This window comes from Xenopus laevis, chromosome 1S (genome assembly GCF_017654675.1).
Source record: "Xenopus laevis strain J_2021 chromosome 1S, Xenopus_laevis_v10.1, whole genome shotgun sequence".
NCBI classification, from domain to species: Eukaryota; Metazoa; Chordata; class Amphibia; order Anura; family Pipidae; genus Xenopus; species Xenopus laevis.
The window spans coordinates 194631723-194646335 of NC_054372.1; the positions used below are offsets into that span (position 1 = coordinate 194631723).

At 40.2% G+C, this 14613-nt stretch overlaps 1 protein-coding gene across 1 annotated transcript in view; it reads left to right on the forward strand.

Moving 5' to 3' along the window:
- LOC121399193 (lipoxygenase homology domain-containing protein 1-like) overlaps window positions 1-14613 on the forward strand; it is a 32937-nt gene that overhangs the window by 1461 nt on the left and 16863 nt on the right. Inside the window, exon 3 of the mRNA XM_041579229.1 lies at window positions 7057-7171. Coding sequence (XP_041435163.1) covers window positions 7057-7171 — 115 coding nt within the window. The remainder of the gene's footprint in view (window positions 1-7056; window positions 7172-14613) is intronic.

The following is a 14613-nucleotide window of genomic DNA, read 5'->3' on the forward strand; positions in this document are numbered from 1 at the left end:
CCTATTCATATTCCAGTCTCTGTTGCTTGGGTAATTTGTACCCTAGCAACCAGACGGCTGAAACTGCAAACTGGAGAGCTGCTGAATAAAATGTGAAATAATCATAAAAAACACAAATAATAAAAAGTGAAAACCAATTGCGTATTCTCTCAGAATATCCCTCTCTACGTCATACTAAACGTTAATTCAAAGGTGAACCACCTCTTAAATTGCATTTCTACTTTCTTTTCTGAAAAACCCTAAACTGATGGGATCACTGGAGGCCCGGCAGCTGAACTATAACTTACCCTTAACTGGCCCGCAGAGTCAAACCTCTACAACTCTTCCCACCTTTAGGTAGTGGATTATCATTATCTGTACTGGCTGAAAGGCTTCCATAATAGCAAGTCAAAGCCATTCATTAAAGCTGATGCTAAACTGAATAAAAGTAGGGAAGGATTAATAAGAATTAGCCACGGAACTTCAACCTACTTAAGGCCAATGTTTTCTGCTTTTGACAGGCGATGCCTCATAAAACTGACCATAGTGTCTCTATATGTGACTGGGCCCTTAGATTGTAAGCTCTACTGGAGCAGGGAAATTAATTACATAGTAGAAATGGAGTGCGGACTCTTTCAATTGCAAAATTATATTAAATACAAATTCAGTTACATTATTGTTTGCATTCAAGCCCTGCTCTTTTATATACTGTATATATATATCAGTCTAATGAGTATCCGCACTCTAGAGCAAACTTTTTCATATGTAACCGGGGAGCACAGTTATTATTTATGTATATCCACGAATATCAAAACCGGCACACCCATATAATCTTCACCTCTTTATTTTTAGTACAACGTTTCGGTCCTCATTAGGACCTTTTTCAAGGATCTTAAAAGATCATAATATGATATGATGTACTAAAAAATATAAAGAGGTGAAGATTTTACATGGGTGTGCCCGTTTTGATATTCGTGGATATATATATACATATACATGGGGAGAACCTAGGGTCCGACTGAGGTGTCTGGGGCCCACCAGGGCTGTGACCTTTAGAGTTAAGAGAGTCAAAAGTGAGTTTATTGTCATTTCATCCATATACGTTTGTACAGTACACAGTGAAATGAAACAACGTTCCTCTAGGACCCTGGTGCTACACACAACATAGATGTACCGGACAACAGACAAAAAGTGCAAGTGCAAAAATATACAACTCGTGCAAGACAGGACAGCACAGTGCAGGGACAGGACAATACAGTGTCACCAGCAGATGTAATATGTTAAGTAAATAATACTAAACGTCAGACATGATGGGTGTATCATTGTGATATGACCGTAGTAAGAACATGATAAAGTTCGTGATAAAGTGCAGATGTGCTCATAGAGAACAATTGTATCCAATGGCTATTTATTTATACAATGGAGTACAGTGGCTGTGTAACGTTGTGGTATATAGTAAGGTCAGAGGAGTGTGTTTGTGAGAGAGATCTGTCCGGTCCCTGAGTATTCAGGAGCCTTATTGCTTGGGTAGTGAGGGCCCTAATGCTTCGGTACCTTTTTCCAGATGGCAGGAGTGTGAACAGTGAGTGTGAGGGGTGTGTTGGATCAGACACAATGCTGGTGGCTTTACGGATGCAGCGAGTGGTGTAAATGGTGTAAATCTCCACATTAGTGCCGTCGATGTACAGTGGCAGGTGGTCACTTCTAGTCTTCCTAAAGTCAACAACCATCTCCTTTGTTTTGTCTACATTGAGAGACAGGTTGTTGGCTCTGCACCAGCCTGTTAAACTCTGCACCTCCTCTCTGTATGGTGACTTGTCATTATTGCTGATGAGACCCACCACGGTTGTGTCACCAGCAAACTTTATGATGTGATTTGTGCTGTGCGTGGCTGCACAGTCATGCGTCAGTAGAGTGAACAGTAGAGGACTAAGCACAAAGCCTTAGGTCTTGATGGGCTCCGGTGCTCAGTGTGGTGGACCTTACAGGCCCGCTTATGGGCATCTTATTGGGGTGCAGGGGCTTTTACAGTGTCTAAGGGAAGTGGGCTTGTGTTGGTGGGCTGTGACCTTAAGGGCCCTCCTATTGTTGGCTGTACCCCCACCCTCTTTTACCTCTGTTGCTGTGAGAGAGGGGTGTGGGAGCATTTCCAGGGTCCAAGGGAAGCAGGTTTGCGTCGTGGACCATTCAGATTTGGTGCCCCTAAGTACAGGTATGGGACCTATTATGCAGATTGCTTGGAACCTGGGATTTGGATCTTCCCGTAATTAGACATTATAGAAGGGCTAACTAGCAGCCTTTTCACTTACATTAGGGGGTCTATAGCGACCCCTATTAATTAATTTGCTTCACAATTGGTGAAGAACTCCACCCATAAGACTTCTGCCCCCTCATTTTCTAACATAACCTCCTCCTTTATATGAGCTTTTAAATCCTGCCTAACATACAGACATACCCCTCCTCCTTTTCTATTGCCTCTGTCCCTCCGAAACAAAGTATAGCCACTGATATTTACTGCCCAGTCATGTGACTCATTCAGCCATGTTTCGGCCACACCAATCACATCATATTTTCCCTCCAGCACCTCCAGCTCTCCCATTTTACCAGTCAGACTTGTTGCATTTGTAAACATACATTTAATACTGGTACCATATTGAGTAGTGATGGACGAATTAGCGCCGTTTCGCTTCGCCGGAAAATTAGTGAATTTCGTGCGAAATTTGCGAAACGGCGATAAATTTGCGAAATGGCGCCGGTGTCTTGTTTTTTTTTTGACGGCAGCGAATTTTTACCATGAATTTTCGCGGGCGTTTCGTGAATTTATTCGCTGACAGCGAATCGAGCAAATTCTCCACGAATTCACGCCTGGCGAATAAATTCGCCCATCACTAATATTGAGCATATGACATGTGGTACCCCCAACCAAATCTCCTTTACTGAACCCCCCACGCCTAGTTTAAAATCTCCTCCAACTCTTTGGCCATCTTCTCCTCCAAAACAGCTGCCCCATCATCATTAAGGTGCCCCCCATCCCTAGCGAAGAGCCTGTAGCCGACTGAAAAATCAGCCCAGTTCTACAAAAACCCAAAACCCTCCTCCCTACACCAATCTCTCAGCCAGGCATTAATCTCCCTACGCTCCCGCTGTCTTCTTAGCAGCAACTTTACACCTAGTTTTTTAAAATCATTTTTGAGGACTTCAACACCTCCTCTAACTTTGTCATTGGTACCCATGTGTACCCCTCAGTGTCTTCAGCTAAAAATGGCAAATCTGTTGTTTTGTTTTTTCTTATTACAGAGAAAAAGGTAGATTTTTTTTTTATAAAAATCAGAATAATATTATTAAAATGAAGTCTATGGGAGATGGCCTTCCCATAATTCAGAGCTTTCTGGATAAGGGGTTTCCGGCAAATGGATCCCATACCTGTATATTTAATTATTTTAAAATTTTAGCTCTTAGGAGTCAAAAAGATGAAAGATTCCCAATTGAAGGGCCCATGCTGGCACTAATGCTAAAACCTTTCCTGGAGAAAAGTACCTGCATGATCGGATGTTTCAATAATATATTGTACATTTATATGTAATTTGTGTAAAAGTGTAAAGAAGTTTCTGTACAATTTTTTTCTGAATGAGAAGGCAGAATATACTGAGACAGGGAACCGGTTAAATCCAAAAACTAAATATACCCAATATATCGGTTTATGTTTCATTCATTTCAAAGGGCCAGTAAAATATAATGGCGTAGCTTGCACATATTACCTGCTGATAAGAAAGTTCATATTTCTTTAAAAGGGTTGTTCACCTTTGAGTTAACTCTTAGTATGATGTAGAGACAAATTGCAATTGGTTTTAATTTTTTATTTGTGGTTTTTGAGTTATTTCTCTTTTTTTATTCAGCAGCTCTCCAGTTTGCAGATTCACAATCTGGTTGCTAGGCTCCCAATTACCATAGCAACCATGCGTTGATTTAAATAAGGTTCTGGAATATAAATAGAAGAGGGACTGAATGGAAATATAAGTAAGGAAAAGCAGCAATAACAATATTATTTATCAAAATCTGAATTGTTACCATGTTCTAAATAAAAAAAAGTCAGACCGAACTAGAATCCATGATTTACCCTTATTTATCATTAAAAAACACGAAAAAATTGGATCGTGAAAAACCAAGACTTTTTTGGATTGTCGCACAGAAACCGAAACTTTTCAGATTGTAGAGCATAACATCAGAATTTTTCAGACTTGACGCCCGAAAAGTACGAATCTTTCGTGAAATCTGCGCAAAAGCCTGAAATGTTCGGATTATCGTACGAAACCCAGCGCAGACCATAATATCTTCAAATCACAAATAGGACCTCTGCCATTGACTTCTACAGGACCTCGACAGGTTAAAGATGGAGTATTTATTTTGATGAACAATTAAAAAACAATAAGAAAAAAAGACCAATTGAAATGTTGCTTAGAATTAGGCATTCTATGACATACTAAAAGTTATCTTAAAGGTGAACCACCCAATGTTTTAGAGCCAAAGCACCTACTGTATAGCAGCCCCTGTAGATTGGCCCCTAACCACAGTCAGTCAGTACTTATATTACTAGGGATGCACAGAATCCAGGATTCAGATCGGGATTCGGCCTTTTTCAGCAGGATTCCGATTCAGCCGAATCCTTCTGCCCGGCCAAACCAAATGTGAATCCTAATTTGCACATGCAGATAAGGGATTGGGAGAGAAATTGCGTGACTTTTAGTTTCCCCTTCCTACCCCTAATTTGCATATGCATATGCAAATTAGGATTCGGATTCGGTTCGGTATTCGGCCGAATCTTTCAGGAAGGTTTCTTGGGTTTGGCCGAATCCAAAATAGTGGATTTGGTGCATCCGTAATATTTACTGGCACACTTGGGTAACTATTCCCACTAACCTTATCCCTACAGCCCATATATGCCATGGAATATAGAGGCAAAATAGAAGTGATTTTTGTCACTAATAAATTGGCACCTCTGTTATTTATTTATTTAACTTTTCTTGTCCTTTAAAGGGGTTGTTCACCTTTGAGTTAACTGTTAGTATGATGTAGAGAGTGATACTCTGAGACAAATTGCAATTGGTTTTAGTTTTTTATTATTTGTGGATTTTTGAGTTATTTAGCTTTTTATTCAGCAGCTCTCCAGTTTGCAATTTCAGCAACAATGCATTCATTAGAATAAGAGACTGGAATATGAAGAGGAGAGGGGCTGAATAGAAAGATGAGGAATAGAAAGTAGCAATGGCAATGTGTAGCCTTACTAGGGATGCACTGAATCCACTATTTTGGATTCGGCCCAACCCCTGAATCCTTTGCAAAAGATTCAGCCGAATACCGAACCGAATCCTAATTTGCATATGCAAATTAGGGCTGGGAAAGGAAAAAAATGTATTTCCTTGTTTTGTGACAAAAAAATCACGCGATTTCCCTTCCTGCCCCTAATTTGCATATGCAAATTCAGATTTGGTTCTCCCTGGCAGAAGGATTTAGCCGCATCCGAATCCTGCTGAAAAAGGCCGGATCCCGTACCGAATCCTGGATTCTGTGCATCCCTAAGCCTTACAGAGCATTTGTTTTTAGATGGGGTCAGTGACCCCCATTTGTAAGCTGGAAACAGTCAGAAGAAAAAGGCAAATAATTAAACTATTAAAAATAGCTAATGAAGACCAAATGAAAGTTGCTTAGAATTGGCCATTCTATAACATACTAAAGGTTAACTTAATGGTGAACCATCCTTTTACGCTACATTATACTGTAGCTGCAACTTCCCCTTTAATCTGCCTGTTTATCAGTGCATGGGGGGAGTCTCTAAACGGTTTTTAACCCCTTTTTGGCCACCCCCTTTGCCAAAGGTTATACATCACACCATTTCTTACCAACTACAGGTCCTGAGTCCCCTTTGCTAGGTGAAAGCGTACTGAGAAAACTCTTCTCTGGCAGTGCCTCCACCTATTGGGATCCGGGAATATACCTGCAGGCAGAAACGTAACTTGGTGGGGTCGGGCCCTGGTGCGGGCCGTGCAGACGGGCCCGCCCCCCCCTCGTCTGCGCAATTTTTCTCTGCCGCTGCAGCCGACTCCAGCCTGCTGCAGCGCGCACGATCCCCGGTAGTTACGCCCCTGCCTGCGGGTGGCCCCATTAGGAAAACGTTCAATATACATTTGCTTTATAAAAATATCAACTTTATACAAGGAAGTAATAAACTGTAAAAGTACACATATGCATTTAAAAACATGACCCATTACCCGTGTGAACCTGTGCCAGTCCTATCCTGGTAATTCCCTGCCAGGCCATGTCCCGCACTACTCCTTTGGTGACAAAGAGTCTTTGTCCCTTTTCCCAACAAGAGCACAAATGGTCCCAGGTAGCGCTATTTTCCCCAAGTACCTTTCCCAATTGACAAGGTACTGGCTCCCACGTGGCAGGCACACAAACAGCCTGTGACACATAAGAAACCCCACTGGATCCTTTCCCTTTCCTCTACTCTCCCCAGGCAGACTCAACCGAGGGCTCACACACAGAGCGGGCAGGCTCATACAGAGCAGAAACAGGCATCCACAGCGATGAGAATCTTTATCCAAATAAATGCAGCTTTGATGAATCCGTAGCTAAACTGTAGCTCCCAACACTGTCTATAGCGCAAGCAATTTCCACATTCAGTTTTGGAACTCAGAAGCTTCAGACCCTCCTGATTGAGCTCCCAGGCATGGGGTCGCCTACCCCAACCTCAGAGGCCTCCTGCCTCTACATTTTGGCTGTTGAATTTACTTTCTCCTCCAAGAAGTGACATCCAGCAGTAGGACAGCAGAAATCTGTAATGGCTGTCTGAGCACATGGCTCTCCCTTTTATAGTAAAGTGGTGCAGCAGCGACTCCTTGTGGTATCCTCCGGTATCTGCCCTGCTGCACCCACAATGCTCTGGCCCCAGCCCCTGGGAAACCCCATAGCTCAGCCATGTGGCTCTCTGTAGGGAATAAACCCTTCAGGTCCCTACAGGTTAAAGTTAAAGGCACCAGCGCACCCAAGAATAACGCTGTCCTTTTCTCTTTCTGTCAGTATACGAGGTGGTCACGGTGACAGGAGACATCCGAGGGGCCGGAACAGACGCCAATGTGTTTGTCAAACTCTTCGGAGAATTCGGAATTACTCCCAAGATTCACCTGACCAGCAAGTAAGTTTCACAAGCCAGTTATTTTGCTGCAATATGAATTGTAACAATGAGATTTTACTGAGGGAAATTGTACTTATGTAGAGATACAAGTGCCCTTTAATAAAGAGAATGCTGTGCAGAAAGCCTATAGAATAGGCTACTGTTTTATCATTACAGAGAAAAATGAAATCATTTTTAAAAATGTGTTTTATTTGGATAAAATGAAGCCTGTGGGAGACATAATTTGGAGCTCTCTGGATAAGGGGTTTCCGGATAATGGATCCCATACCTGTACAAGCTACTGTTTTATTATTACGGAGAAAAAGGAAATAATTTTTTTAAAAAATTTGAATTATTTGATTATAGCGGCGTTTATGGGATATGAACTTTCCCATAACTCTGAGCTTTCTGGATAAGGGGTTTCCGGATAATATATCCCATACCTGTACAAGCTACTGTTTTATTATCACAGAGAAAAAGGAAATAATTTTTTAAAAAATTTTAATTATTTGATTAAAGCGGCGTTTATGGGAGATGAAATTTCCCATAACTCGGAGCTTTCTGGATAGCGGGTTTCGGGAAAAACAGATCCTATATCCTGTCCCCAGCTGAAGGGCCCGGCATCCTATATCCCTGCTGGATCAACACAAAGAATAATAATAGATGAGCCGGGCTTCCCCGTCATTGTGTTACTGCTTTTATACAGTATATATTACTACTATAGAGTGTGTGTCTATGAATAATACAAGAGCCTGTATATATACAATGTTACCTGCTGTTATTGTGCCCGACATGACTTCATTCTTATCCTCATTACAGCACAGACAAGAGCTTCCAGTTATAAGAGTTCAGTGACGCTCCCCCCATTTGGGACTGGTAAAGAAAATACATGGGATTTCACACACCTTTTTGCCATGCGCTAACTAGTCGCTTCTTGTTTGAAAACGTTTTGCGGGAGGGACATCGACTGGCTGGTTTTGGGGTTGGAGAAAATGGCTTAGGAAGATATGTCAGTCTTAAAGGAGAAGGAAAGGCATATTTAATTGGGGGTGCCAAAAGTTATGCACGCCCAAGTGAATGTATTTACTTACCTGATTTTTTTATGCCTACGACAATTCTGACCTCAACAACAATTCCATCAGAAATGTTGCCGCATTTTGCGAATTTGCACAGGAAATTTGCTAATTTTTCGGCGAAGCAAAACGGGACAAATTCGTCCATCACTACCATGGAGCGATCCTCTTCCGGCTCCTTCTTTCTTCAGATTCCCCGGGGCAGACGCATGCGCAGTAGAACGAAATAGCGACTTCTTCGTTAAAGTTCAGCTTTTCACTCTACTGAGCATGCACAGCCACAAGAAGAAAGAGGAAGACGGAAGAAGATCTCTCCGTGGTGCTCACTGGTATAACCCCCGGCCGGTGCAGTTTTCTGTTGATAGGAGCACCAGCCCGGGGTTTCAGGTAAGTAAATACAATCACTTGGGGAGCCTAACTTTTGGCAACGCCAAGTAAATACAGACTTTACTTCTCCTTTAATTGCAACAATGGTTAGAGGATAAACGTTCAGCTGATTTTTTTTTTTCATTTTTCCCCATGGTTTCCAATGAGGAGCCTTCTCCTCTCTTATTAATAAACCTGATGGGTAGGTGGAAGCAAAAACCTTTTTCCTACTTTGTGCCTGTGTTTTACTGAATGGCCTTACAAGAGTATAAATATATTATGGAATATATATTATATATATATATATATATATATATATATATATATATATATATATATATATATATATATATATATATATATATATATATATATATATATATATATATATTATTTGAAAGCAAAATTAGTTACATAAGTAAAGATACACACAATTAATAATATACAGGATTATAGTACAGGCTCATTTTCTGCTGGATAATTAGTGACGAGCCCTAAGCTTAGCTTCTCAACAGCCAATCAGAGCCCACTGAGCATGTGAGTGTCACAGACACTTTCCAAGATGGTGACCCCCTGTGACAAGTTTGAAGTCCTGGATCATTGCTGCTATTGACAAGCTCAAACTTTAGCCTCGTGCAATAAGTTCACTATATAAAATATGCCATTTTTAGCCACATTCAGTTTTAGTATTTAGTTCTCCTTTAAGCCTCACGCATTTATATGGTCACAAAACTCTAATATCCTTATCATTTACAGTAGGGGGTACATTATCCCTTATAATACATGAGTGATACTCAGAGTTCCCTGTATAACTCAGCCTGCAGCCTTGTGCCTTTATATGGTCACAGAACAACCCCTCAGTGACTTCTAATATCCTTATCATTTACAGTAGGGGGTACATTATCCCTTATAATACATGAGTGATACTCAGAGTTCCCTGTATAACTCAGCCTGCAGCCTTGTGCCTTTATATGGTCACAGAACAACCCCTCAGTGACTTCTAATATCCTTATCATTTACAGTAGGGGGTACATTATCCCTTATAATACATTAGTGATACTCAGAATTCCCTGTATAACTCAGCCTGCAGCCTTGTGACTTTATATGGTCACATAACCCCTCAGTGACATCTAATATCCTTATCATTTACAGTAGGGGGTACATTATCCCTTATAATACATGAGTGATACTCAGAGTTCCCTGTATAACTCAGCCTGCAGCCTTGTGCCTTTATATGGTCACAGAACAACCCCTCAGTGACTTCTAATATCCTTATCATTTACAGTAGGGGGTACATTATCCCTTATAATACATGAGTGATACTCAGAGTTCCCTGTATAACTCAGCCTGCAGCCTTGTGCCTTTATATGGTCACAGAACAACCCCTCAGTGACTTCTAATATCCTTATCATTTACAGTAGGGGGTACATTATCCCTTATAATACATGAGTGATACTCAGAGTTCCCTGTATAACTCAGCCTGCAGCCTTGTGCCTTTATATGGTCACAGAACAACCCCTCAGTGACTTCTAATATCCTTATCATTTACAGTAGGGGGTACATTATCCCTTATTATACATGAGTGATACTCAGAGTTCCCTGTACAACTGTCAGTTGAATATATTAGGTGGTGTAAGGCCAAGCTTTCCCATACAGGATAAATACATCACCATTCAGTTCTATACAGGAACAAGATTCACATAGTGGCATTATCATTTACAGTGAATGGCAAAAAGATGGAAGGACATGTATTTTCTCACTTGGGTGAATCAAGCTCAGCTGCATGCTCATTTATTTTATGTACACACTGAAATGTACTGTACTCCACTGTGCACCCTATACTGCACCTTATATTGCACCTTATATTGCACCCCCAGACTACCATGTTAATGTTGCTATTACCCTCCCAGCACAGATTCTGTTATAGGGACCTCCAGCTTGTTGTCTTTTTTAGGGATATTTTGCTCCCCTGTATATATTTATAGAAGATACAGTTTTTTTATTGAAGCATCTGGTTGACATTGCCACGCCCCCTTCCCATGTGCCAGTTGCATCAATAGAGTCTGCCCCTTGTGCAGTTTAATAGCAATAGAAGTGACCAGTAGTTGGATATCCCCCCTTTTCTAGCTGCATGACCCCCAACAAACCCCTCTCGGAGATGCCGGGAGTGTGTTGGATTCTCTGATAGTCGGATACATGATATTTTCAGGAAGCAAGTAAGTGCAAGGGATTAAATATCATGTATTACAAGTGATAAAGGGTTTGTTTTTCTTTTTACTTTGCCGTAACACACTGGTGGGTTTTTTACAGACAAAGTGGATCATAAGAAGAATTAAACCCTGAGATGTACTTGGTAGATTTGAATCAGAATTTTGTGTTTGCAAATTGTGATTTTAGATATTATTACTCAAAATTTCACTTTTTAACAATAATGAGCTGCAAATCTTTGATACTGTCCTATAATGAGCTGCCCATGAGGTTTTCTTATCAGCTCACTTCTCAGGTCAGTAATTCCATGCCTCCCCCATGTAAGCAACAATCACATTATTCTAGTTCAGTCCAATGCTTGTTCCTCCCCTTTAAGCCACCATGAAAGTGTTGTAGTACAGCCTTTCTGAATTGCAGCTTCCTTGTCCCTCCCCCTTTAGGATGCCATAAGAGTGTTCTAGTCCCACTCATTTCTTGCATTATTCTCCTTGTCCCTCCCCCTTTAGGCTTCCATCAGAGTGTTTTAGTCCCACCCATTTCTTGTGTTATTCTCCTTGTCCCTCCCCCTTTAGGCTTCCACCAGAGTATTTTAGTCCCACCCATTTCTTGTGTTATTCTCCTTGTCCCTCCCCCTTTAGGCTTCCATCAGAGTGTTTTAGTCCCACCCATTTCTTGCGTTATACTCCTTGTCCCTCCCCCTTTAGGCTTCCATCAGAGTGTTTTAGTCCCACCCATTTCTTGTGTTATTCTCTTTGTCCCTCCTACTGATAGAGTCAGAGACTCAGTATCCCTCCCCCTGTAAGCTGCTATCAGAATGTTTTATTCTCACCCACTGTATATTTATTAACAGACTTAAAATTATTTGTAGATAATTCATAGGTGTTAGTTCTCTTGTTTCTCTTTATTGAATGCTAAATTATCTATCTATCATCTATCTATCTATCTATCTATCTATTATCTATCTATTATCTATCTATCTATCTATCTATCTATCATCTATCTATCGATCTATCGATCTATCTATCTATCTATCTATCATCTATCTATCTATCTATCTCTATATCTATCTATCATCTATCTGTCTATCTATCTCTATATCTATCTATCATCTATCTATCTATCTATCTATCTATTATCTATCTATCTATCTATCTATTATCTATCTATCTATCTATCATCTAACAGACTTAAAATTATTTGTAGATAATTCATAGGTGTTAGTTCTCTTGTTTCTCTTTATTGAATGCTAAATTATCTATCTATCTATCTATCTATCTATCTATCTATCTATCTATCTATCTATCTATCTATCTATCATCTATCTATCATCTATCTATCTATCATCTATCTATCTATCTATCTATCTATCATCTATCTATCTCTCTCTCTCTCTATCTATCTATCTATCTATCATCTATCTATCTATCTATCTATCTATCTATCTATCTATCTATCTATCATCTATCTATCTATCTATCTATCTATCTATCTATCTATCTATAATCTATCTATCTATCTATCTATCTATCTATCTATCTATCTATCTATCTCTACATCTATCTATCTATCTATCTATCATCTATCTATCTATCTATCATCTATCTATCTATCTATCTATCTATCTATCTATCTATCTATCATCTATCTATCATCTATCTATCTATCTATCTATCTATCTCTACATCTATCTATCTATCTATCTATCATCTATCTATCATCTATCTATCTATCTATCTATCATCTATCTATCTATCTATCTATCTATCTATCTATCATCTATCTATCATCTATCTATCTATCTATCTATCTATCTATCTATCTATCTATCTATCTATCTATCTATCTATCTATCTATCTATCTCTACATCTATCTATCTATCTATCATCTATCTATCATCTATCTATCTATCTATCATCTATCTATCATCTATCTATCTATCTATCTATCTATCTATCTATCTATCTATCTATCTATCTATCTATCTATCTATCATCTATCTATCATCTATCTATCTATCTATCTATCTATCTATCTCTACATCTATCTATCTATCATCTATCTATCATCTATCTATCTATCTATCATCTATCTATCTATCTATCTATCTATCTATCTATCTATCTATCTATCTATCTATCTATCATCTATCTATCATCTATCTATCTATCTATCATATTTACTTCTTTGATTCTAATTGCTATTCCCCTTGTCCTCCTGCCATATAATACAGAGATCCAAGAAAATGTTCTGTACCTACAATTGCCCACCGAGGCCAGGGGATATCTGATAAATATGGAGCCTAACAAAAAATGACCCTTAGCCGGGGACTGGGAGGTTAGCAACTAGAATCACTAGAGGGTGCCTAAAAACTTAACAACCCCAACCCCCCAGTTATTTTATGAAACCTATAATCCCAGGCCCCCTCCAAAGGCCTCGCTTCCCATTTCCAAACTGCAGTAGCAGAACTGCTTCTATCTATGGACCTGGCTGAAATAACATGGTGGGATGGATAGAGTGACTGGTGTCTGCCAACCCCACGGTGCTCATTTTTATAGGCAACCAGCTCTAATGCCTCTTCTGTGAGTTGATTCTCACTTAAAGGGGAACTATTGCAAAAAGAAAATTTAATATAATCTTCATCTCACTGAAATAAGGCACTTTCTAAATACAATCAATTAAAATTTTTGGACTTTTTAAGAAATAATCAAGTTACGCTTCAGTTACGCTTCACCTGGGCCTGACCCTGCTTAGTTACGTTACTGGGCAAGGCCCCTCCATTATAGACCCATTCCGGATCTGCCCTGTGCAAATATTAGCTGCAGGTTTCGGGTTGGCCTGCACATAACTACTGCACATGCCCACGTGTCGGCGACCACTCAGAAGCAAGGTTGTCACCTTTTCTGAAAAAAAAAAAATACCGGCCTTCTTATATATTTATCTCTTTTTCCCTATTAATAACATTGGGATCAACAATAATTTTTACCGGCCAGGCCAGTAAAATACCGGCCAGGTGGCAACCCTATTCATAAGAGGACCCAAAGAGGTAAGAGATGGCCTGGCAATCCCGCTGCTGTGCATCGGGTACATTGATAAATATAGTTGGTTTGGGGGGGGCACTGGGTGGGGGTGCTGGGGTTGTAGGTAAGTTTTCATTCTCCTTCACTTCACACATTCTCCATTAATTACTGTCTACTTCCATGTGCTACATCTTCTCCTGATCATTCACTGAATAAACAAGCAGCGCAAAAGCAAAAACACTGTTCAGTGGAATTTTTTTTAAAAAAAATTCATTCTTTTATGATCCAATAAACCAGATGTTTGTGGCAAATTCATAGTAATAATGGATTTTAGTTTATCTTTTAGGAGAACCAAACCATTAATTTAAAAAAAACCCTTCCCCCGGCCCTACATAGACCCCCCACCCTGCTCCCCTCCAGCCTAGCTGCTACCCCGGACAAATGCCCCTAACTCTTTACTTACCCCTCGGTGCAGATTCAGGCCACCGGAGTTCACTTGCGACATCGTCTTCTCTTCGGTAATCTTCGGGTCTTCTTCCGGTGCTTCTGAAATTTCCATCACTTTCGGCGCATGTGCAGTTGTCGCAAAACGGAAGATTGTTCTATATGCACATGTGCCGATTCGCCGCTCTCTTCCCTGAAGATTACCGAAGATGCCTTTGTTGCCCTAAATCTGAACCAAGGGGTAAGTAAAGGGTTAGGGGCATTTACCGAGGGTAACAGCTAGGCTGGGGGGGGGAGCAGGGAGGGGGGTCTTTGTAGGGTAGGGGGTAGGGGTTTCATAATTAAGGGTTTGGT